We start from the raw sequence: 26,613 nt of genomic DNA on the forward strand, positions 1-26,613 counted from the left end.
TTTTTACTGCATTCATTTCAGCCACCTCTTACTTCGAGCTTATTATGTTTCAAGTCCTGTGCTAGGCCCTGGATATAATTATATCTAGGATGTGGTCTGAGCCCTAGAAGAATTGCAGTGTCCTGGGGACAAATACAGGCATACCTCACTTCACTGCACTTCGCTTTATTGTGCTTCGCAGATATTGTGTTTTTCACAGATTGAAGGTTTGTGGCAACCGTGTGTCGAGCAAGTCTTAACTGGCACTATTTTTCCAACAGCATTTGCTCACTTCATATTTCTTTGTCACGTTTTGGTAATTCTGGCACTATTTCATACTTTTTCATTACAATTATATTTGTTATGGTGTCTGTGATGAGTAATCTTTGTTACTACTACAACTAGCTGAAAACTCAGATGACAGCATTTTTTAACAATAAAGTATTTCTTAAGGTATGCACATTTTTTGAGACATAATGCTACGCACACTTAATAGACTAAAGTAGAGCGTAAGCATAACTTTTATATGCACTGAGAAACCAAAATTGCAGTGGTCTGGAACTAAGCCTGCGGTATCTCTGAGGTCTGCCTATAGGCAGATAAACAGACAGTTTCAGCACATGGAGACAAGTGCTGGGGAAGGAGCATGCACACGGTCAGGAGAGACACTGGGATCAGAGTTGGGAAGGATCTATATTACTCAAAAAATAAGTAGTAGTCCTAAAGAGCTAGCTCTCCACAGGTTAATAATGCCTAGCACACCAACAGAGTTTTAAAAAATCTGTTAAACAATTCTGTGGTTCTAAAAACACTCAATTAGTCATTTAACTGAATCTGGAAAAGTATATACTAATTACTTTTTTTTGACTTGTATTGCACAAAAACATTAATAATCGTTGTATAACTGTGAAGTCATTGGTGACATTTAACATGTTTTCCAGGTTTTTTAAAAAATAAACAAAATCTATGATAATATCAGAGAGGAACAATTTATATTTTGTCTTTAAAATTTGCTATAATTTTATATAAGTCAGTAATGTAGCAGTGGATAATTTATCCAGTAGAAGTTTCTAGATCCTGATGGCCTAAATAGCCAAGTACACAGAGTAGTATTCATTTCGGGTGGATGACTTTCAGGATCAAAACTTTCTTTCTATTTGTGAAAGTGTCTTTTACATGAAGCTGGCTGTGTATTAAGGTCAGGCCTGAGTAGATTGTGGCTTAGAATAATAGTGAATGATACTGACACACTGCAGCTCAAAAAATGAGAAATGGTTTTAAAGATCTGGTTATCCACAAGTTAATAGGGTTTTATCTACCCTTTGACCTTCGATTCATGTTATCAGATTGGCTGAAGGATATAGCAAGAGACATCTCTTCCAAATACAGGCACACCCTACCGAGACCGTCTCCCTGTCAGTTGTTGGTTTACACCTTTTTTTTTTTTTTTTTGCGGTATGCGGGCCTCTCACTGTTGTGGCCTCTCCTGTTGCGGAGCACAGGCTCTGGACGCGCAGGCTCAGTGGCCATGGCTCACGGGCCCAGCTGCTCCGTGGCATGTGGGATCTTCCCGGACCGGGGCACGAACCCATGTCCCCTGCATCGGCAGGCGGACTCTCAACCACTGCGCCACCAGGGAAGCCCTGGTTTACACCTTTTTGTTTTTAATACCCAAACACATACAGCATAGAAGTCTTTCAGTACAGTGTTTTAAATTGATATTTACAAGCGCAAAATTTCTACTTATTTTCCAAAACTGAATACAGCATTTAAAGCAAAATGATACGCAAGAAAAATCTTGCATGGCATTCCAAATACAATTGGTAGATCATCAGAGTCAGGTATAGACGATTTGAAAAGCTCACCATGTCAACTGAGGGAGATTTGCTTCTCGGTGGTGCCGGCATAGAGAGGCCACTTGCCTTTACTGAGCAGTTGCCATTAACCTTGTTTGTTTTCAGAGGTTAAATCAGGAAGTAGTGTTTTATACATTTGGTAGGCTAACATAATAGTTGTTACATTTGTGAGCATCTTACCCTATTTTAGTGTCATTTTAAGAAAGTCTTTGAGGCTTTGAGTTGATGTGTAATACATTTTAATTTTTCCCATTTAAAATAATGGGAAATATGCTTCACTTAGCATTTTTATGAATGCTGTTAGATTTCAGGAACAGATTACTACTCTTAGCTGGGAGATGCCTGTGTTACTGTAGTTTCATTATTTTTAATTATTTAGTGATTATGATGGCTCTTGAAATGTATTGGGTGTGTGTTTCCTATAGTCATTTTTTTCTGGATGTCTTTCTGCTGCCCACTGTATTTTAAATTGCATTTTTCAGATTTATTCAGGGATGCATGACTTATATTCTCTTTTGTTATCTTTATAGTTCTTGTTTAGGCATAAGTTTGAGTTTTGGGTAACATAGCTGTAATCATACTATATGTATAACTTTGTCTCCTTTGCAACGTAAGTGTTTTTCCATGCTGTGATATAATCTTCCTCTACTATTTACTGATAATGTTGGATTGCCTTCCTCTAATACTTAGCAGTCTTCCTTTGTATTTTTATTTTTATTATGATTCCCTCTTATGTGTGCATAAAATTTAATATACTCAATCATAAACAAATGTTTAAAAGATCTAAACTACACAAACTGCACAGGTAACCACCTGAACTTGCAATTAGCATCTGAAGTAGGGGTGGGGCAGTCTGGAGGGACTGAGCCCTTAACCTTAGGGAACTGATGTTATCTCCAGGTAGGTAGTGTCAGAATTGAGTTGAATTGGAGTATACTCAGCTGGTGTCACATTCTTGCTTGGTGTGGGGGAAAAAACCCATACCTCTGGTGTCAGAAGTGTTGTGAATATGGTAGTAGTGGGAAAGTAAAGGAGAAACACAGGAGAGAGTGTGAGTTTTTCCTTTTCAGTATTTTCACAGTGTCATCAGAGACCCAGGTTCCTATCTGACATTCAACATATGACTTTTATTCTGAAGTTTCCTTCATGGTCCAGAATACTTGCTAGAGCTCCAGCCATCATGTTGGTATTCCAGCCTTCATTTTGAGCAGGCAGTACAAGGATAGGTATTAGAAGAGCACATCTTTTTCCTTCTAAGATAATTTGTATAACTCTTCCTTTTACATCTTTTTGGCCAGAACTTAGTCCCTTAGCCACATCGTGCGGAGGGAGGCTGAGAAATGTAATCTTTTAGCTGAGTATATTGTTGTCCCCAAATAGTTCAGACATTCTGCTTATAAGGAAGAAGGGGTGAATGGGTATTGGTAGGCGACTAGCAATCTATATCAATGAACTAAGCATTAAGTTCAAATGTAAACAAGTAACAATAAAATAAGCCTATTAGGAAGAAGGAGATAATCAAGATAAAAGAAGAAATCAATTAATTTGGATTAAAAACCCCCTAAATATAGGATGTATGGAAGGTTATTGACGCCCATCATCAAAGTAATCTCAGTGGTTTGGTGGAGATGGAAGACAGATTGCACAGCATTTGTAAGGACAGAAAACAAACGACATCTTGGAAGGGAGACAGAAGGAGGATTTGGGGTTTGTTTGGGGGTGTTATTTTTTGCTTGGTTTGAAGTGGAGGAGGCCTGAACACGAACATGTAGGTAGAAAGGAAGATGCAAGAGATAGTTGATCTTTATATACCTCTCAGAGAGAAGTATGTTTTATTTCGATTTTCTAGAATAATGGTTTTGTCAGTGTCTCAGGATTCTTGAGTTGTTGTGGTATATGTGTTATACTCACTCAGCACAGTGTTTTTAATAAGATTAAAAAATATTAGTCCTGGACAACGAGTTGGAACTGAGGTGCTTACCAAGGCTTATTTGCGAGGTAGGTATATTTGTGCTAGTGTGCACAGATCATGGATTTTCTTCTGGTAAAGGGCTGGGGGTGGGGAACACACCCAGGTGGTATGAACAGACATTTTCAAAAATGACCATCATTTTCAATTTGTTTTTAGTGATATTTGCTTTGACATTTCAAATAGCATTGAAGGAAAATTTTCATGTTTATTGAAAGTGGTTTGGGGTTACATGTGATTGAGATCTGCGGCCACAAATCAAGGAAGTCACCAGCCCCCCATCACTGACAGACCAGTGGGCATTTTCTCCTGCCACCTCATAGATGTCCTCCTCCTCCTCTTTAATATCTTCCAGATGGACTCATTCAAGGCCATTCATCTCAAAGCTTATTTTAAAATTTTAGCTTCGGTATTGCTATTTTGGACATTAGAATTGAACCTTTTTATGAGAATCATTGTGTTTGATTTATGAAAAGAGTGTGGAGAAAGGGGGTGTTGAAAAGAATGGTCGGAAGCTAATTTCTTTCTTTTTTTTATTAGTTACTGCTTTATAACAAAGTGAATCAGTCATACATATACATCTGTTCCCCCATCCCTTCCCTCTTGCGTCTCCCTCCCTCCCACCCTCCCTATCCCACCCCTCCAGGCGGTCACAAAGCACCGAGCTGATCTCCCTGTGCTATGCGGCTGCTTCCCACTATCTATCTCCCTTACGTTTGGTACTGTATATGTGTCCATGCCTCTCTTTCGCTTTGTCACAGCTTACCCTTCCCCCTCCCCATATCCTCAAGTCCATTCTCAAGTAGGTCTGTGTCTTTATTCCTGCTTTACCCCTAGGTTCTTCATAACATTTTTTTTTCTTAAATTCCATATAGGAAGCTAATTTCTTTTGCTTATTGAAAGCAGAAAGAAGGAAGCACTTTCTCAAATTGACACTCGAAGACCCTTTTTAGTGTATTTGGGAAATGAAGATAGTGGAAACCATGAGTTCTGTTTGACTTATGGCAATGTGAAGATAGCTTGCTCCTTTGACATGGCCCAGAAGAAGCTAGTATGTGTGGCAGAAACTCATTGTTCACTTCACAGGAATCAAAAAATTAATGTCATTAGTTCCTTCATAGTCTGAGATACTGGATTGAAATCAGCACCATTCATATGTAGCCATTTGCACCTCCCCTTCATCCAGCCACACAGTGGGGGGAAAAGGTGTTTTGCCTGTGACAAGTTAGAAATGTTAAAAATCATGTAAATAGAATTTGAGCAGCCCTTGGAGTTTAATAACTTTATCTCTTCTAGTTTTTGAGTCTTTCTGATGACATGTCTTCTAGCTTTGGAGTTTGAAACAAACAAAAAACCCTGAAATCAAAAAACCCCTCTCTGCCTGTATTAAAAAACTCAAAGGGGATACGTCAGTCATACTCCTCCTAACTCATGAACTGCATGCATCTCAAGATGTCGGGAGACCCTGTCCTGGTCCAGTGATTGAAGAAAACTTCCATTTTATATTACCGTAAAGAACGTTTCTAGTTTTTTCCTGTTTCTGGTTCATGATAGAAAATTATCTTCTTTTGACTATATGTACTTTGAAAATACCTGGTAGGCACTGAAGACGCTGGAGAATCCTTCAGTTGTAGGTCTATTTGTATATTTATAACCAATTACAATTCAAGTGCATCTTCCCCAGGGAAAAGGCAGTGATTAGTTTTTACGTTCCTGATGGCCGGTTTCTGGGAGTGGTAGGATGTAGAGACTGAGGACGAGGATAGGAGAAAGGATGGAGACCATCTTAATTTCCAGAATTTACTCCTCATAACCCCTAAGAGGGAAACAGGGTACACAAACCACCTCCTGTCTTTTTAGATGGTTCCATTTAGTGGAGCTGCGTTTTTTTTGTTGTTGTTTTTTTTTTTTGCGATACGCGGGCCTCTCACCGTTGTGGCCTCTCCCGTTGCGGAGCACAGGCTCCGGACGCGCAGGCTCAGTGGCCATGGCTCACGGGCCCCGCCGCTCCGCGGCATGTGGGATCCTCCCAGACCGGGGCACGAACCCGTGTCCCCTGCATTGGCAGGCGGGCTCTCAACCACTGCACCACCAGGGAAGCCCTGGAGCTGCGTTTTGAACACAGTGATTTCTTTACCAAAAGTAAAGATTATATCCTAAAAAGAAAAAAATCCATGCAGCAGGAAAAGGCATGTTTGAAGAGTTTAGCACTTAAAGGAAAATTTAGATTGAAGTTGGGAATTACAGTGAATCAGTGAAATCCCTTCTAAATACTATGTTCATTAAATAGGAGGACAAAGGAAATGGTACTGAATACAGAGAACATTAATAACATTTTACAAATCTTTAATTAGTATTGGGTACTATTCTGTTAATTTCTACGTCTCTGTTCCTTGACTGCAGTAACATTTCAGACTCCCCTACAGCAACCACATGATAATTGCAAATTTGTTTGTGTTTGTGCATAGTAAATGAAGCATTTTTTTTCTTTCCTGTCTGACCCATGACTAAATTGTTGACTTTTAGGTTTCACTGTAGTTCAAGAAATCAGAGAATTTGATGATTAAAATTAAAAGCCTGGGGGGAGGGCTTTCCTGGTGGTGCAGTGGTTGGGGGTCCGCCTGCCGATGCAGGGGACGCGGGTTCGTGCCCCAGTCCGGGAAGATCCCACATGCCGCAGAGCGGCTGAGCCCGTGAGCCACGGCCGCTGAGCCTGCGCGTCCGGAGCCTGTGCTCCGCAACGGGAGAGGCCGCAACAGTGAGAGGCCTGCGTACCGCAAAAAAAAAAAAAATTAAAAGCCTGGGGATAAATTTTATTTAATCTATTTAGTTTATTATAGTTTAAAATGTTCTCCTTAACACATAGAGTTAGCTACCTGTAGTGCCACCCAAGGTAACTTTACACCGGACCTCACCAGAATATGGCACAATTAGAATTTCCTGTCTCCTGATAGGTTCTAAGGTGCATTTTTATGGCCTGTGTTTGCTTTGTCTTTTTTTTTTTTTTTTGCGGTACGCGGGCCTCTCACTGTTGTGGCCTCTCCTGTTGCGGAGCACAGGCTCCGGACACGCAGGCTCAGCGGCCATGGCTTACGGGCCCAGCCGCTCCGCGGCATGTGGGATCTTCCTGGACCGGGGCACGAACCCGTGTCCCCTGCATCTGCAGGCGAACTCTCAACCACTGTGCCACCAGGAAAGCCCTGTTTTGTCTTCTTAATGATTACTCATGACTGCACTCCAAAAACCTCCACTGCTCTACCTTTTATTTTCTATCCTTTTTTGTCTCTCACTAATACTTAGATCTCTTTTCTCTAACATTTCCAAGAGTAGTGATTCAAAATTCCTGTCCATTCTCATTTAAATGTTCACAGCAAAGGAAAATATATACAGGAATAAATCTACAAGTGGTAGGATTTTACAAACAAGGAATCAGTGATCGACTTACATACATCATGAAATGATTACCACAGTAAGTTTAGTGAACATCCATTGTCTCATATAGATACAAAATTAAATAAATAGAAGAAAAAATATTTTCTCTTGTGATGAGACTCTTAGGATTTACTTACTTAACAACTTTCATATGTAACGTACAGCAGCATTCATTATGTTCATAACATTTTACAAATCTTTAATTAGTATTGGGTACTATTCTGTTGGGTACAACTAAGTATTGGGTACAACTGAGGTTGTACCTTACATCCCTAGTACTTATAACCGGAAGTTTGTGCTGTTTTGGTTCATTACTGTTTTTTTCTTTTGAGATGTTTGTGATTTTCATTGACTTCCAAATGCTTTTTATTAAGGACTTAGGATCTCTTTCTGTATATATACAAATACACACATAAACATATATATGTATGTATCTATATTTATTTTTCTAAGTATGGTACGAGACAGGGATTCTTTTTCTCCTTTATGGATTATTGATTGAGCCAGCATCATTGTTGAATAATTTATCCTTTACCCCATGATTTGTAATGACTGCTTGTTGTAATCAAGTTTTCCTGTATCCGTGGATGTTTCTGAACTTTCTACTCTGTTATATTGATAAATTTTTCTGTCTTGCCCCATTACCATACTGAGTTACTATAGGTTTGTGATAAGATTGATATTTAGTACAAAAGACCCCTCCTTCTTCAAAATTGTCGTGCTTATTCTTAGCCCCTTAATTCATTTTCATATTTATTTTGGGATCATTTTGTCAGTTTTCTCTCCCACACAGACACACACACACACACACAGACATAACTTTGGGATATTGATTGGAATTGCATTGAATTTACAGTTTAATTTGGGAAAATTGCCATGTTTATGAAGTCATGTCTTTGGTTGAAAGTTGCTTGTTCTGTCACTTTAATTTTTTTTGACTGAAATTTATCTTCTAATTGTAGATTCTGTTGGCTGTCTTTGTGAAATGTTACATTTCCACACATCTCTTGGAATTGTTTGCAGGCTCTTCTTGAGTAGGTGGTTGTTTTTGCTCACATGTGCACTCTAACAGGCGGCTAGGTCCAATTCCTGGTCACGAGGCTGTTTCATTATATATTTTTAGCCAGGTTTATTTGATTTTCATTTTTTATTTCATCTATGTATCACTGCAGTGGGGATGGCTCAAGAGATGAGCTTATGGTACCCCTTTGACTGTACATTCATTAATGTATGGTTTGGTAAATTATGCAAATCAGATAAGGATTTGGAATTAAAGGCTTAATTTTTGGCATTTTTGTGTCTTTATAGCAAGTACCGAACATCCTTCTTCTTCTTCCAGGCTCTTCTTGCTGTCATTCCAGATTCACTTTCTTATGAGTCAGACATGAGGTAAAGTGCTGTACACTCAGGCACATCTTGTCACTAACAGGCTTTCCAGGGAGGAAACTTTACAGGCTTACTTCAAGAACTGAGTCACCTTCTAATGAGTCTGGTTTTGCTTTTTGTTTTTTTGTGTGTGTGTGGGTTGTTTTTTTTTTTTTTTTTTTGCAGAGCCAAGCTTAGGCACAAGGAGGTTGTTAACAGTGGCTTAATGACAGCCTGAACATCCCTTGACTACAAGGCATATGCATTTGGACAGTTGATTACCCAGGAAGGGAGCCTTTACTCTTTAATATTTGGGACTTGAACTTGTGAATTGTTACAAGCAGTATTTCTGGAGAAATAGATCTATCGGATTTATTGATTTTAGAGTTGCGTGGTTTCTGGCTGCCCTGTTATCCCTTTCAAATTTACTTTGTCTCAGTGGTTTTTAAGATGTGTTCTGGGTGTATCAAGATGTCCTTCTCATAACATCTTCTGCACACTTTGTGTCCCGGTGTTTCTGTCTGTTTTTGTCTGCTGCAGGATGATGGAGAGATTGTTGCCTGAGGGAACTTTGCCAGAGATTTTACTTTTTTGTCAATATCCTTGGACTTCCAAGTCGATGTGCTGCCTAGGTGACTGCCATCTGTGTTTGCACCCTGGGGTAGGCTGTAACATAATCTTCTGCTTATTGATTTGTATGATATCATTCCTCTGACTTCTACTTATTCTTATGTAGATAGGCTACCTCTCTCATTTATCTTGTGTTGGTGGCCTTAGACTTCTCAGTTTAGATCTCCTAAATGCAAAGTAGAGAAACCGGTCCTATGATTTTGTAGTCAAGCCTTTCTTCCTCTAGAAATCTTACCATTTATTTATTCTCTTTTTATTTATTTTGGTTTCGTCTTTAGCTCTTTACATTGTCTCCCTTATTAATCGTCTTCTCTTTTTTTTCTTTGTTCTCATTTCTTTCCTTTCCCTTGCATTTCCATATTTAAAATTTCTCTGTTCATGGCTCTCAGGGTACTGGTCATTTTTACACTGTGAAAGCTGTCCTGTTCAAAATGCCAGTAGAACCTTACCTCTTCCATTCTCTCCCAACCTCCAAAGGATGGAGAAACACCGCTCCATATTACTCCTTTGCTTTTCTGACATGTAAAAACTGCTGCCTTTTTTTTTTTTTTTTAATCCTGTAGTGGGGATTTTTTTTTCCTGCTATTGAGTGTTTACTTACAGTTTGTCTTTATACAGCTGCCAGTGCTCTTAGCCTCTATTGTGTTTGCATTTCGCACTTCTCAGCTTCCTCTTCTTGTGGTTTTTCAATAGATGAACTTATAGTAGCCCTTTGTACGTCGATTATACAGTAGGCCCTCCATATCCACCAGTTCCGCATCCACAGATTCAACCAACCACGGATCGAAAATATTCGGGAAAAAAAAAATTCCAGAGAGTTTCAAAAAGGAAAACTTAGGGCTTCCCTGGTGGCGCAGTGGTTGAGAGTCTGCCTGCCGATGCAGGGGACACGGGTTTGTGCCCCGGTCCGGGAAGATCCCACATGCTGCGGAGCGGCTGGGCCTGTGAGCCATGGCCGCTGAGCCTACGCGTCTGGAGCCTGTGCTCCGCAACGGGAGAGACCACAGCAGTTAGAGGCCCGCGCACCGCAAAAAAAAAAAAAAAAAAGGAAAACTTAAATTTGCCTTGGAGGCAACTGTTTACATAGCATTTATAGTTGTATTTACAAATAATTATTTGTAACAAATACAAATAATAGTTGTATTTACAACTGTTTATATAATATATACATTGTATTTGGTGTTACAAGTAATCTAGAGATGATTTAAAATATACAGGAGAATGTGCATAGGTTATGTGCAATTACTGTGCCTTTTTGTATAAGAGACTTGAGCTTCTGAAGATGTTGGTATCTGTGGTTGTCCTGGAACCAATCTCCTGCGGATACCGAGTGCTGACAGCACGCGTTATAACATGTGGTCGTGTGTGTGTGTGCGTGTGTGTGTGTGTGTGTGTGTATACACATGTATATATAAAATTTTACAAAATATGTGTGATCTCACCCTCCTCCTACTCCTTCACACAAGCAACATCTTCTTGGGTATTAACCATGTTACCAGGAGGATGTCAAGCCCTTCTTTTCTTCTTGCTATTGTGGGTAACATAGAGGTCCATGACTCTTCAAACTCTGACCACACTCTGTCTCATATTCAAGTTGATTTGCATGGTCTTCTGAGGTTCTGCTGAACCTAAGACAGATCTTTTTCTACTTCCTTTACCAGATTTCTGGTCTTTGAGCAGGAGAATTTTGTTTAAGGCATCTGTTTAAGGATAGTTGAGATCAGGCGTATCAAGAAACTGTTAAACTGATCCATTCTCATCTCAAGAGTCAGTACTATTAAAAAATGTGTGTGTGTGTGTGTGTGTGCGCATGTGTACAGGTTTTCTGACCCCACAACTTTTCTTGTATTTCCTTCCCAGCCTTTTGTGTTTCCTTTGTGTATATGTATTTATGTCATTAATACTATGGTATGTGTACAGTTTTGTTTTTAGCTTTTTAAAAATTCAATGCTATTACATAAAAATTACCCCTCATTATTAAACATTCTTCTAAAACAATTATTCTCAGTGGGAGCAAAGGGTATAGAAAAAAACAGGTCTCTCACCCGCTTCCTTCCCCTTTCTGAGAATCATATCTTCATTGAGCTCTCTTATTGTTAAGAGTGTGTTTCTCCGCCATGTTGGAATTCACTGTTCTGAAATAATCATCTTTAGTGTTAGTTAAATAGCTGTATCATAAATCATCTCGCTATTTCTTGGGATTGAACATATAGCTATTTCTTGGGATTCACATATTTATAATATCTCATTATTATAAATAAAGCTGGAATGAACATTCTTATTCATCAGTATTTGTCCACAAATTTTATCATTTCCAAAGGCTTAAAATCTTTAGAAATGCAATTATTGGATCAACATATTTGGATACTTTTCAGATTCTTTAATCATGTTGCCATGTACTTCCCAGAATGTTAATACTGGATTATGCTTTTACCATCAGTGAATGAGTGTCTGTCTTGCTGTACTCTAGGCAGTATTGAATATTGCTATTTAAAAATATCTTTGCCAATCTGATAAGCCAAAATGGTACCTCATTACTGCTTCAATTTGCATTTCTTTGATTACTAGTAACTCAGAACCATATTTTAGGAGACCATTTTTTCTTGTTTTGACACAGCCTCAAATCGAGTTCGTCTTGAATTGCAACTGTCAAGATAAATTGTTGAAATTAAGAGCTGTAGTCCTCGGATGTAATAACCTCATCCAGAATATGTAACACTGAAAGCTGCCTAATTAGAAGTGACAGAATTCTAACTCATAACTGCATATTTTTAAACTTTTTTATTATGGATTTTTAAAACGTTCAAGAGAAGAGAGAATAATGGAGGGAATTCCTGTGTAAGCATGATCTTAGCTTTGACAGTTATCATCATCCTACATTTCATGTTTCATCTGTCTTCCCAATTTCTGGGGGGTGGGGAAGCATTGGAATATTTCAAATCAGATAAATAGTATCATTTAATCCACAAATACTTGTGTATTTAACACATAAGGACATATTAAAAATGGAATGCCTCCTCCCAGCACTTTGCGTATATTTTTAATTTTTTAAATAGGATTTTTATATTGAAGTATAGTTGATTTACAATTTTTTTTTTTTTTTTTTTTTTTTTTTTGCGGTACGCAGGCCTCTCACTGTTGTGGCCTCTCCTGTTGCGGAGCACAGTCTCCGGACGCGCAGGCTCAGCGGCCATGGCTCACAGGCCTAGCCGCTCCATGGCATGTGGGATCTTCCCGGACCGGGGCACGAACCCATGTCCCCTGCATTGGCAGGCGGACTCTCAACCACTGCGCCACCAGGGAAGCCCCTACAATATTTTTTAGTTTTACAGCAGTCATTCAGTATCTTTGTAGATTATACTCTGTTATAAGTTATTACAAGATAATGGCTATAATTGTTTGTGCTATACAATATATCCTTGTTGCTTATCTGTTTTATATGTGGTAGTTTATATCTTTTAATCCCAAACTCCTAATTTATCCCTCCCCCTCCCCTTTCCCCTTTAGTAACCATAAGTTTGTTTTCTATGTCTGTGAGTCTGCTTCTGTTTTGTAAATAAATTGATTTGTATTACATTTTTTGATTCCACATGTAAGTGATATCATATATTTGTCTTTCTTTGTCTGACTTACTTCACTTAGTATGATAATCTCTAGGTCCATCCATGTTGCTGCAAATGGCAGTATTTCACTCTTTTTTATGGCTGAGTAATATTCCATTTTATGGATTCCATCCATCCAATAAGATGGATACCACATCTTCTTTATCCATTCATCTATTGATGGACATTTATGTTGCTTCCATGTCTTGCCTATTGTGAATACTGCTACTATGAACATTGGTGTGCATGTATCTTTTCGAATTAGAGTTTTCATCTTTCCCAGATATATGCCCAGGAGTGGGATTGCTGGATCATATGGTAACTCTATTTTTAGTTTTTAAAGGAAACTCCATACTGTTCTCCACAGTGGCTGCACCAATTTACATTCCCATCAACAGTGTGGAAGAGTTCCCTTTTCTCCACACCCTCTCTAGCATTTAATATTTGTAGACTTTCTGATGATGGCCATTCTGACCAGCATGAGGTGATACCTCATTGTAGTTTTGATTTTCATTTTGGTTTGTTTCTGGTTTCTTTTGCTGTGCAAAAGCTTATAAATTATTTTCTTTTAAGCCCCTCATTTTCTATCTTCCTCCTTATGTTGTTAATTTCACAGATTACATTTTATACATTGCATGCCCATTAACATAGATTTATAATTATTGTTTTAGGTATATGTGTTTTAAATCACATAGGAACAAAAAAAAGGAATTAGAAACCAAAAATAGAATAATACTGGCTTTCATATTTAACTATTTAGTTACCTTTATCACAGTCCTTTACTCATGGTTTCAGGTTTCTGTCTGGTGTCCTTTCATGTCATCCTGAAGCATTCCCTTTAGCATTTCTTCTGTGGCAGTTCTGCTGCTGCTGAACTCCCTGAGCTTTTGTTTATCTGGAAATGACTTTATTTACTTATTTATTTATTGCTGCATTGGGTCTTTGTTGCTGCACGTGGGCTTTCTCTAGTTGCGGTGAGCGGGGGCTGCTCTTCGTTGCGGTGCGCGGGCTTCACATTGCGGTGGCTTCTCTTGTTGTGGAGCGCGGGCTTCAGTAGTTGTAGCACGTGGGCTCAGTAGTTGTTGCTCGCGGGCTCTAGAGCACAGGCTCAGTAGTTCTGGCACATGGGCTTAGCTGCTCCACGGCATGTGGGATCTTCCCCAACCAGGGCTCGAGCCCGCGTCCCCTGCATTGGCAGGTGGATTCTTAACTACTGTGCCACCAGGGAAGTCCCCTCTCCTTTATTTTTGAAGTATAGTTTTACCAGATGTAGAATTCTTGGTTGATAGTTTTTTTCTTTCAGCAATTTAAATATGTCATCCCACTGTCTCCTGACTATTATGGTTGATGTTGAGAAGTAGGTTCTGATCTTATCAAGGATCGCTGTACATGACAAGTCACTTCTCTTTTGCTGCTTTCAAGATTCTCTTTGTCTTTTGACAGTTTGATTATAATATATCTCAGTGTGCATCTCTTTGAGTTTATCCTACTTGAAGTTCGTTGTGCTTCTTCAATGTGTAGACTCATGTTTTTCATCAAATTTTGGAAGTTTTGGCCATTTTGTTTTCAAATATTTTTTGCCATTTTCTCTCACCTCTCCTTCTGAGATTTTCATAATGCACATGTTGAACATTTCATGGTGTCCTACAGGTCTTTAAAGAGAAATGTAAATAATAAACCTACAACCCTTCTCTTACTTCTCATCCTCAGAAGTAAGCACTATTAATGGCTTGATTTGTTTCCTTCTATGATTTCTTTTCCTGTTGGGTTGGATTTTCTTCACTGAGTCTTATAACATTGTCTTTGCCCTCTTCCTTTGATCTACATTTTCAGTTATTCATTACAGTTTAATTTGGTTGATTACTTAGTTAATTTATTTTGGAAGTAATTCTATAATAGTTTTTCTGCTTGTCTTCTTTGATTATAAAGAATACTTCATTTGGCTGCATCATGAATTGTATCTTTGAATTTATTTTCTAATTCTTTGCTTATTTGACATATCAGATTGACACATTTTGTTTTGTCTCCCATGAACAGTAAAAAATTTAGTTAATTAAAGCCATTTGAAGAATAAGTATGTTTTCTAAGGACTTTGAAAGATTCATTGCCCAATTTCTAGTAGAGGCAATACATATTCCTTTGCTTTTAGAAACAGTGGTCGTCAGTGATGGATTGTTTGAATTTTAAGGTTTTTTTGTTTGTTTTAAAGAGCTTAGAATTAATTTTTTGGTAAGCATGATATGACTTGGTCAGCATTCAATTTGTTTGTTTGTTTTTTAATTGGGATATAGTTGCTTTACAGTGTTGTGTTAGTTTCTGCTGTACAGCAAAGTGAATCAGCCATATGTATACATATATCCCCTCCTTTTTGGATTTCCTTCCCTTTGAGGAGCCAGGCAGGAGTGGTGGAGTCTTACCTTGCTGGTTTCCTGGTTCCTCTCCTCTTTTGGTATTAACCATTGTTGCTAATTTCTTTTCTGACTTTGGTTTTGTTCGTTTACTAGAATAAAATGTAGATTATACAACAGTCGGTACTTTAGTTGCTTGTTCACTGCTGTATCTCTAGCATCTAGTGTTATACCTGGTGTACAGCAGGACCTGGTGACTGTTGGTTGAATTGATATCTGTGTGAACAAATGAATGAATCTGTGTAACTGCTGCTGGTGGTGGTGATGATGGTAGCTGAAATTTATTCATAGTTTTCTATCTGCCAGGCTGTGTTCTAAGTTCTTTATTTGTTTTAGTTCTTTTCATTTTAGAGCAATACTATGAGATGTAGATACTATTACTCTTCCTATTTTACAGAGGCACAGAGAGCATGCCTAAGCTCACACAGCTGACTCCAGAGCCCAGTAGCTTAATTGCTACTATGTACTTTTTTTCTCATCTTATACTTTTTTCCTCTTTCTCTCCTCCTTCCTAACTACTCAGACCTTTTCTACTTTGTACTTAATCCTTTTTTCCCTCACTTCCCTTTGATAAGCATTTAACATTTACCTTTGGAATTTTGACCTCAATTTTCACTCCATGTATTGGATTGGCCAAAAAGTTCGTTCAGGTTCTTCCGTACCACCCCAAAAGAACTTTTTGACCAACGCGATATTTTCAGTCCATGTATTGCTTCCGTCTAAGAAACAAACATAAGTTATAACCCAAATTTAAACTCTGTCACAAAAATCTAGTCTGAATTCTAGAGGTTAACGTCTAGGTTTCTTGCTGCACAGCCTAGCTGAACATTGGTTGTGATGTTACTTTCAGAGCCACCCCTCCCTCCCATTTTATTGTGTTTGTAACTACCACTGGGGAAAAAAGTCCTAGACTGTCAAATTAAACAGAAAATGAATGAAATTATAACATGCCAGCTACTTGACACTTTTTTACAAATCTCACTGTGACATTTTACAAATCACATTGTAGCCTGAACAGAAAGTAGCTAAACTTTTTGCCTGAATTGGATACTTTCATCTTCATTTTTGTATTCTGTAGTATTACACAAACCCTGTCCCTACTAGATAATATGCCACATTCAGAAAATCCTGCAGTAATAACTGACAAGAACCTATGCAAATTAAAATTACTAACTAAATCCCCAAACTGGGGAAAAAATAGGTTTTATTCAAATTAAATTACTACAATACAATCCAGTTTGTACTCCAATTTTTTCTTTCTTTTTTTTTTAATCTAAAAGAAGGATAGGGCCTCCCTGGTGGCGCAGTGGTTGGGAGTCCGCCTGCCGATGCAGGGGGTGCGGGTTCGTGCCCCGGTCTGGGGGGATCCCATGTGCCGCGGAGCGGCTGGGCCCGTGGGCCATGGCTGCTGAGCCTGCGCATCCGGAGCCTGTGCTCCGCGGCGGGAGAGGCCGCAGCGGTGAGAGGCCCGCATACCACAAAAAAAAAAAATAAAAAAAAAAATAAAAGAAGGATAACATAAAGTGTTAAGTATGTCCTTTGCAAAGGAAATTCCAGCTCTCACCTCTCAAGCAACATCTGTACTCAGTTTTTGTTTTAATCTGATCTAACTGGAGTATAACACAACTTTCTTCTATAGACTTTAGGAACTGCTTTAACTAATTTTAAACAGACTTTAAAGTCTCCAAAACCATTCCATCGAGCAGGCTCGCTACAGACACAGTGAAACCCAGAATGTGAATTTGATAATTTGAAATAAAATCTAATGACATTTCTTTTTTAGTAACCCCATAGTGCTTTTCTTTGTCCTTAACAATCTGAACATTAGTAGGCTATAGGTAAAAGGTAAATGTACTAAAATTAGTTATATCTGTTGATCAAAAGATATGAAGAAATCAGAAAGGAAAGCCATAAAGTGGATGAAAATATTTCATATATTTATAACAGCATTCTTACAGCCAGAATATATAAAGAATTTGAAAAACCCAGTAGTAAAAAGACAGCTATCCCAATAAAGAAATATTCAAAACATTTGAACAAGTACTTCACAAAAATAGAGATCAAAATGGCCAGAAACATACTCAACTTCATCAGTAAACGGGCAAATACAAAATAGGACAGTGCAGGAATGGCTAAAGTTTAAAAGACTAACAAGTGTTGTTGAAGAAGAGAAGCAGCTGGAACTCTCATCCACTGCAGGTGGAAGTATGGTGAAATGACTTTGGAAACCAATTTAGCAGCATCTGCACATCCTGTAATCCAGCATTTCCACTCTTAGGAACATTCAAGAAATGTCCATCGGGAGTCAGGTACAGTAACAGTCATAGCAATGCTATTTTGTAAGAGACCCAAACCGGGGAAAAAAACCAACCAACCAACAACTTTCACTAATGTAAGTATTTTCATATACTGGAGTACTAAACAGCAGCAAAAATATATCTAAAGCTAAAGTCACCATCAAATTCAGTGAAAGAATTTCAGTGAAAGAAGCCAGACATAGAAGAATACATGTCATAATAACATTTCATAAAATTCCCTAAAGCAGGAAGAACTAAACTCTAGTGTTACGAGAGATAACAGCATTTTATAATAGCTAAAAACTGGAAATAATCCAGATGTCTATCAATGGGGGAACGGTTGAATAAATTATTGTGTATTTATATAATGGAATATTAGATAACAGAGAAAATGAACAAATCTCAAAATGTAGCAACATGGATGGACTTTATAAACACAGTGTTGTATGACAGAAGCAAGATGCAAAAAAGTATATGGTTCCATGTATATAACTTTCCAACACAGGCAAAAATCTAAACTTTAATGTTGAAGCCAGGATATTAGATAGCTTTGGGGTAAAGGCAATGGATAGTGACTGGGTGATGAATATTTTCTTTGTGTTAATCCCTTGGGCTGTCCATTCGTGTTTTATGTATGTTTCTCTTTGTATGATTTCTTGCACAATTTGAAAAGGTTAAGCAACGAGAGATAGAGTCTGCCTTGGATTCATTCTGCTTGGGTTCATATCCCAGCTTTGCTGCTTTCCAACTGTGTAACTTTGGGAAATTCATTTAGCAGCACGAGGCCTCAATTTCATATCTGTAATGTGAAGCTAATAAGCCTATTTTGTAAGATTTGTAGCAAAGATGAGACAGATATTGGAATCTTTGCTAAGATGTTAAACACAACAACAGCTGGCACATAGTAAGGGCTGACTCATTGCTAACTCTTGCTATTATTATTGTTGGTATCATTGCCAGTTTATTTGTTGAAAGGAATTTTAGACTCCCATTGGAATTACATTATATTTAGAAATCTATTGTGGCTGTCCATGTAGGCTAGTTTTTTGTGGTCTCAGAAATATTTACTTTTTTCACTCTCCATGTTATTTCATTAATAATCATCAAGTATTTTATAGATGTATTTTAGAGTTGAAGTAGAATTTTCTTTGCCTTGCATTTTATAGTTGTACATATAGTATATATGTACCATACATATGGCATATAATAGCTAATACTTAGTATGATTTACTGCTGCCAACATGGTTCTAAGCGTTATGTAGATGGACACTTTTAATCCTGTGTAAACTCCCATTTTGCACAGGTAGAAACTGAGACAGAGTTAAAGATGGCTAGTATGTGGTCTGGGATTCAGTCTGGCCTCAGAGTCCACATTTACCCCACTGCTCTATGCTAGGAAAGGTGCTCATTTTTCTATTTTTATTTGGTAAGTGGCCAATTTTACTTAATCTGATTTTTAGTTGATTTTCTTAGGTTTCCAAGAAGCCAGCTATATCATTTGCAAGTAATTTTTTTTTGTATACTATGCACTTATTCTTGTTTTTGCCTTATTGCTTTGACTTTAACTTTCAGGGAAGTGTTTATAAGAGTGGACATTCTGCTGTTATTCTGATTAAATAGAAATGCCTCTATTTTTTACATCTCTAAGAATGACATGGACTACTGACTGGAGAGTGTTTTCTTTATGTTAAGGATATGTTTTTTAATCTTTGAGTTTACCAAATGGTTTTTCAGTTGTTCATTCTGTTTTGTTTTGACATCAGGGATGGGCTTTAAATGATATGAAATGTCTTTGTGTGTCTATAAGATGATTGTATAACTTTTGTGTGTTGAGCTATTAACGTGATGAATTGTATTAATATATAGTCTAATATTGAATCATCTTTGCATTTCTAGAATTTTTAACATAATGCTGAATTTCATTTGCTAAAATTTCTGTAAGATTTTTGCATATATAAGTACAAGTGAGATTGGCCTGCACTTCTCTACCATTTTTGTTAGGTTTTGGCATTGGGTGAATTCTAGCTACGTGAAGGGAATCTGGAAGATTTCTATCTTTACATGCATTATACACTGCATTTTAAAAATAAGTTTTGAGTACATTTTCTGATATGGCTGCCTAATACTTTTCATCCCTTGGTTATCTTCAGACATGAGCAAAAGTAGAGAGATTGGCATTCTTTTTAATTAAAGTATAGTTGATGTACAATATTATACGTTTCAGGTGTACAATATAGTGATTCACAAATTTTAAAGGTTATACTCCATTTATAGTTATTATAAAATATTGGCTATAGGGGCTTCCCTGGTGGCGCAGTGGTTGGGAGTCCGCCTGCTGGTGCAGGGGATGCAGGTTCGTGCCCCGGTCCGGGAGGATCCCACATGCCGCGGAGTGGCTGGGCCCGTGAGCCATGGCCGCTGAGCCTGCGCGTCCGGAGCCTGTGCTCCGCGACGGGAGAGGCCACAGCAGTGAGAGGCCCGCATACCGCAAAAAAAAAAAAAAAAAAAAAAAATATTGGCTATATTCCCTGTGTTGTACAATATATCCTTGTAGCTTATTTTATACATAATAGTTTAAACTTCTTAATCCCCTACCCCTATCTTGCCTCTCCCTCCTCCCCTCTCCCCATTGGTAACTACTAATTTGTTCTTTATATGTGAGTCTCTTTATTGTTATATATTCACTAGTTTGTTGTATTTTCTATATTCCACATATAAGTGATATCATACAGTATTTGTCTTTCTCTGTCTGACTTACTTCACTTAGCATAATGCCCTCCAAGTCCAGCCATGTTGTTGCAAATGGCAAAATTTCATTCTTTTTTATGGCTGAGTAGTATTCCATTGTGTATATATATACCACATACTTATCTGTTCATCTGTTGGTGGACATTTAGGTGGCTTTCATATCTTGGCAATTGTAAATAATGCTGCTGTGAACACTGGGGTGCATGTAGAGAGAGATTGGTATCATTTTGTTCACGTCTTACTTCACTTTGTTTTTCTCTTGAGTATTTTGAGCCTTGCTACTTAAAGCATGGTTTGAGGTTTAGCAGCATGGATACTACCCAGGAACTTGCTACAGATGGATGTAATCATGTGCACATAACTACACGTGTCACATCATCTTTGCCATATTCTATTGGTTATAGGCAAGTCACAGGTTCTGCCCCCACTCTTGTTGTAGATTTTTTTTTTTTTTTTCCTGCGGTACGCAGGCCTCTCACCGTTGTGGCCTCTCCTGTCGCGGAGCACAGGCTCCGGACGCGCAGGCCCAGCAGCCATGGCCCATGGGCCCAGCCGCTCTGCAGCATGTGGGATCCTCCCGGAATGGGGCACGAACCCGTGTCCCCTGCATCGGCAAGCGGACTCTCAACCACTGCGCCACCAGGGAAGCCCTCTTGTTGTAGATATTAATCATGTTGTTTTGAGATGTTTGAATAAGTCTTTGAACTTTTAGTAATTTGTCTAGGGTCCTGGAAAAGAGCTACAAAGTCAAAGGTATAAAGTTTTTAAAGGCTTGTATGACTGTTGTCTAATGGCTTTTCAGAAAATCAGTACCTCTTTTGGTTACATGGTAAACAAATGGCAACATTGACAGTTCATCAATGTGCCTTTTCTGCCAAGTAGAGAAAATTAAATAATGAGGAAGCAGGAAAGAGGACAAGAGTGATTAGAAATTCTTGCTGTAAATAACTTTGAGCAATTGATACCTGAAAGCCTGAAGGTTATGTGAATTAATTTTCACCAATCTAAAACTGTTTGGTCAATTTACTGTTTCTAACTAAATGGAATTCAGTTTATTTGTTAAGAAACTTTTGGGTGTCTTATCTAGTGTTCAATACTGTAAGTGAGAGAAGAAAAATATATCTGTGCCTTTATAAGGCTTCTGGGAGTCTTATGACATTGTTTACATTTTTTTCATCTTTCTACAAAATGCAACTTCAATTTATAGAAGTTCATGCCAGGTTTCACCTATGGGTTTAAGAAATTTGAAAATCTTCCTAGGTGATAAAAACAAAGTTGTGTTTTCCTCTGTTTTAGCAACAACGTACTGTCTATAGGCTGACTCTAGTGAAAGCATGGAACGTGGATGAGCTCCAGGCCTATGCCAAGCTGGTGTCCCTGGGGAACCCTGACTTCATTGAGGTGAAGGTAAGCCCCTGCCGGCTAGTGTTGGGCACGTTCCCATTATGCTTTGTTGACCACGGTGGAATTGCAATCTTCTAAAATTCTGCAGGAGGTCCCGGATGTTTTATTTATTCAGTCAGAAATATTAATCAAGATTCCTGGCACTGTTCTAGGTATTGGAGATAAGAGCAGTAAAGACTAAGCATTTGCTCTCACATATAAAAAGCTTATATTTTAGTGAGAGGTAGACCGTCAACAGAAAATGAATGTACTGCTCACTACATAGTAACTTTAATATGCTGAGAAATAAAATACTGTTATAGTGAGTAATTGGTTGGCTTTTAACTACACTTTTACTATGGAAAACTTCAAATATATACAGAAGTAGAGAGACTGATGTAATGAACCCCATCCATCCATTACCAGCTTCAAAAATCACTAGCTCGTGTTTCAACTGTACTCCTACCCATTTTCCTGCCCTTACCTGTGAAGCAAATCCCCACGTTATACCATTCATCCATAACTGTTTTAGTATGTATTTCTAAAAGATACGCACTCACTTTAAACACTTATTCAGAATACTGTTCTTACTAAACAGTTCTAACAATAATCTCATATATTGGAGCATATAAGGTTTCAACTTGACCAATTATTTTAACAGTATTTTTTTAAATTGAAGTAGAGTTGATATACAATATTGTGTTAGTTTCAGGTATACAGTGAAGTAATTCAGTTTTTTATATATATTTATTTATTTACACACACACACATATATATATATATATATATATATATATATAGTTTTTCAGGTTATTTTCCATTATAGGTTATTATAAGATGTTGAATATAATTCCCTGTGCTATACAGTAAATACTTGTTGTTTATTTTATGTACAGTAGTGTTTGTTAATCCAATACTCCTGATTTATTCTTCCCCTCCTCCCTTCCCCCTTTGGTAACTGTAAGTTTGTCTTCTACTTCTGTGAGTCTGTTTCTATTTTGTATGTAGATTCATTTGTACTCATTTTTAGATTCCTCACATAAATGATATCATATAATATTTCCCTTTCTCTTTCTGACTTATTTCACTTAATATGATAATCTCTAGGTCCATCCATGTTACTGCAGATGGTAATATTTCATTATTTTTTATGGCTGAGTAATACTCCATTGTGTATATATACACCACATCTTCTTAAACCAATTGTCTAAAGTATTTTTTAATCTGGATCCAAATAAGGGTCAGAATTGGATTATTTCTCTCTTAAATTTCTTTTAATCTATTAGTTCCTCTTCCATGTGTTCTTTTTCCCCCTTGTAATTTATTTTGTTGGAAAAAATGGAACATTTATCCTGGTTAGTTCCCCATATTTATATTTTAGATTTTGGTGATTGCATGTTGCCCTGCTCCTTAGATTTCCCATGGATTGGTAGTTAGATCAAAAGAAGATTGATCAGATTTGTGTGTGTGTGTGTGTGTGTGTGTGTGTGTGTGTGTGTGTGTGTGTGTGAATGTTTGCATTTCAAGATTATTTCATTGGTGGTAGTGTATGCTTCCAGCAGGAGCCATTTAATGTCTGGTTGTCACTGTCATGTTTTTGCCCGTGTTTCTTTGGGATAGGTACCTGTAAGTGGATTGATGTGTCAGAGGGTAAATGCATATGCTGTTTTACTAGATACTGTGGTTGGCTGCTTTAGATTTCAAAAGCAGGAAGGCTTTTCTGAGGAGATGACTCTTTTAAAAACTGATACCTGAATAGTAAGAAGCAGCACAATATGCAAAGGCTTGGAGTCACAGCATTCTGGGCAGATGGCACAGCTGGTCCACAGAGGTCCTACATGATCTCCGTGGGGTAGTTGGAGTTGGCTGTGGTACAAGATGAATCAGAGTGGTGGGCTGGGGCCAGATTTTGTTAGGCCTTTCATGCATGGATAAGAGAATCAGATTTTATACTAAGTTTAATGATAAGCTTTTTTTAATTCTAAGTGTGCTAGGAAAGGGTTTGAAACTGGAGAGTGATACGATCTGATTTATGATTTTGAAAGATCACCCTGCCGTTGCCATGAGTGGATTATAGAGGGCAGTAGTAGAAGTAGGTAGACGGGTAACAAAACTTTTGCCAAGCAAGAGATGTGATGGCGTGGAGAAGGTCATTGGAGAGGACTGGGTGCATTTGTGATACATTTTGGGAGTAGATCCAACAGAACTTGTTGTTAGATGACATGTAGGGTGTGAAAGAACAAAAAGAATCAAGAATAGCACCTGGGTTTTTGGCTTAAGCAATCGTGTGGATGTGGAACAGTTTGCTGAGATGGAAAAGACCAGTGGAGAAGGGAGGCAAATTTAGGGAGTAATTGCATGAGTTCTATGTTGACCTTAATACATTGAGATAGCTTTTAAATAATCCAAGTGTAGGTTCAAAGTGTAGGTTCAAATAAGCCACAGGTTCTATATGCTTGGCGTTCTGGGGATAAGACAGGCCTGGCAGTAATGATTTGGAAGTCATCAGCATGAGATGGTAGTTCAAGCTATAGAGTTTTCAGAGGCAGACAGCTTTCTTGGACAACTAAGAATACACAGAATGAGAGAAAGTGACCAGAAAATTAACCCAGTCTCTCAAAGCTCCAAGCTTCAGTTTATGTTTATGAAGCTGGATGCACTCTGTCACATCAGAGCATATTTCGGTTTTACAGCCGTTTTTTAGTAAGTTCAGTGTTCTGCATTACAGTCCTCTGGAGGGATGGGGAGGTGGGAGGAGCAGATGAAATATTGCTGAGTGTGTAGCGGCCTCTGGTCAGGTCAAGACACTTTTCTTTTAAAATTGCTCTTAATTTCAAAAGGCTACTCTTGGCAAGAACTCTAATGATACAAAGACACAAGCTACACTTTAAATATATGCATCGGCTTAAGGAAACCTTGCCAACATCAGAGATTAGTGGTGTTTTAATTTATGGTTTAGCTATTAAAGAATGCTGCTTCAAATTATGCTGCAGTAAAACCTCTATTATTAACTTGGCTGGATCGCACTGTCACCTTTTTTTCTCCTTCTTTCTTTGCAGTCATGTTTCCTATAATGAAGAAGATATTTTGTAATCTGAAAAGAATCAACCAAATTTTAAAGAAAGATGGCTACTTTGTAAACAGTGTAATTATCTGATGGACATTTTGTAGTTGGACAAACTATTAACATAACTAGGAAACAGATGAAGCCTTCTGCTTATAGCTGAGATGTTATAATGACATAGTTTCTTTCAAACAAGATTTCCATTTTACTATTTTATCCCTGCATTTAGCAAATATTTCTGAGCTGTCTTCATGTGCCAGGCCTCGTCAAAGCATCATAGGTACAAATTTTTTTTCTAAATTTGGATATGCTGTTTGGGAAATGGATGTCTTATTGAACAAGGCAAAATCTACAGAAGTAAAATGAACTACTTTGAGAGATTTTTTTAATTGAAAAATCTTGGAGAAGTGTGTAATCTAACACAATTTTAAATGTCTTATTTAAATTATAAAATATAAGGTAATAGGCAACAGTTTGTGTGTATCAGGGGAAAGCATGTGATGATCAGTTGTCTCTGGTAGAAGACCTGTAATATCAAGTACCTGGGCCTTTGAGGATTAGATCACATGGTTTATTAAATTCATCTCTCATTTGTCCAGCAAGTTAATGAAGTATCTTTCTCTTAAACTGAAGTAGGAAAAGGGATGTTTACAGAAAATAGTATACTATTAAGAAACAAAATGAGTTATAGACTAATTATTACTTGATCAAATTTTTAACAGTATATGTTTAGATACATTTATATAAGAAAAGTATGGAAGTATACATATCAAATCATTAACAGTGTACGATTTGGGAGAAGGGGAAGGAAAGGCTTGTTTTACTTTTCATATTTCTGTTGTGTGAATTGTTGCAGTGAACATGCGTTACTTTTATAATTCAAATGATTGAAATGAAATCAGTAAATGGAGAAGGCATGCTTTCCTGTTCAGTAGGGTTAAACTATTTAATGTCTGAAAAGGCAGCTTTTTGTTGTTGTCTTATTAAAGTAAAATTTTCAAAAATGGAAACGTTTTAAAAATAATAGTAATAAAGCCTCTCCAAAAAACATTTGGTAAGAGCTAGCAATATGGCAGCCTAAGATAACCTCAAATTCCTCCAAAAGCAAACACTTAGAATTAAATATTATGGTAAACATACTTTTGAGAGAATAATCAATCTGTCAGGTCTGTAAGGGAATTCCTTAGGGGCTGTAAAAAGGGAGATTGCCTGGTGGTACTCTGCAGCTCCAGTAGAGACAGGATGTGGCAGAAGACTAGGCCCTTTCACCTTTAGTGAAAGGACGAATTAGGAAAAAATTCACCCACTGACACAGAGTGGTACTTGGAGGCTTATCCCTTACCTATGCTTTTGGTAAAAACAAAAAGTCTCCCAGGGCCTAACCCTGAAATGGAGTTGGTGTTAAAATTTAGTAGTGCCTCAAGGTCACATAAATGCCCTGAAGATGTGAAATTGATAATACAAAGTGACCCTGGGCTAGTGAAATACCTGAGGCTCTCGGATACCATTCATATCCTTTTCCTGGATTTCCTGGATGTGTGTGTGTATGTATGTGGAGGGTTCAGGGGGGTTTCTCATAGTCTCAGGTGGGGAAGTTGTGTAAGCTTTGATACATTCCTAAAATGTATTCATTTAGCCTGGGACAGGTTACTTATCCTCCTTGAGCCTAAATTTCCTCAGTATTAAAATTAGAATACTAATATCAATTTAATAGACTTGTTTTGAGAATTCAAAGGGGTAACATATGCCTGGGTTCAGTAAATGTTTAGATCACTTTCCATCAAGGACATTATTTTAAAATGAATCAATAGAAGCTGTTTCTCTATTATATTGATTTTCTCTTTTCTTTCACTGCTAGTCTTGTAAAATATTTCTCTGTT

General features: G+C 37.7%; 1 protein-coding gene across 1 annotated transcript in view; it reads left to right on the plus strand.

Annotated features, from left to right (window-relative positions):
* Positions 1 to 26,613, plus strand: part of LOC307063466 (S-adenosyl-L-methionine-dependent tRNA 4-demethylwyosine synthase TYW1) — a gene marked incomplete at both ends in the record, with an annotated part of 146,220 nt that overhangs the window by 94,311 nt on the left and 25,296 nt on the right. The window contains one exon of the mRNA XM_079719631.1: positions 21,583 to 21,693. Within this exon, the coding sequence (XP_079575757.1) occupies positions 21,583 to 21,693 (111 nt within the window). The remainder of the gene's footprint in view (positions 1 to 21,582; positions 21,694 to 26,613) is intronic.

The sequence above is a fragment of the Hyperoodon ampullatus genome, assembly GCF_949752795.1.
Source record: "Hyperoodon ampullatus genome assembly, chromosome: 14".
NCBI classification, from domain to species: Eukaryota; Metazoa; Chordata; class Mammalia; order Artiodactyla; family Ziphiidae; genus Hyperoodon; species Hyperoodon ampullatus.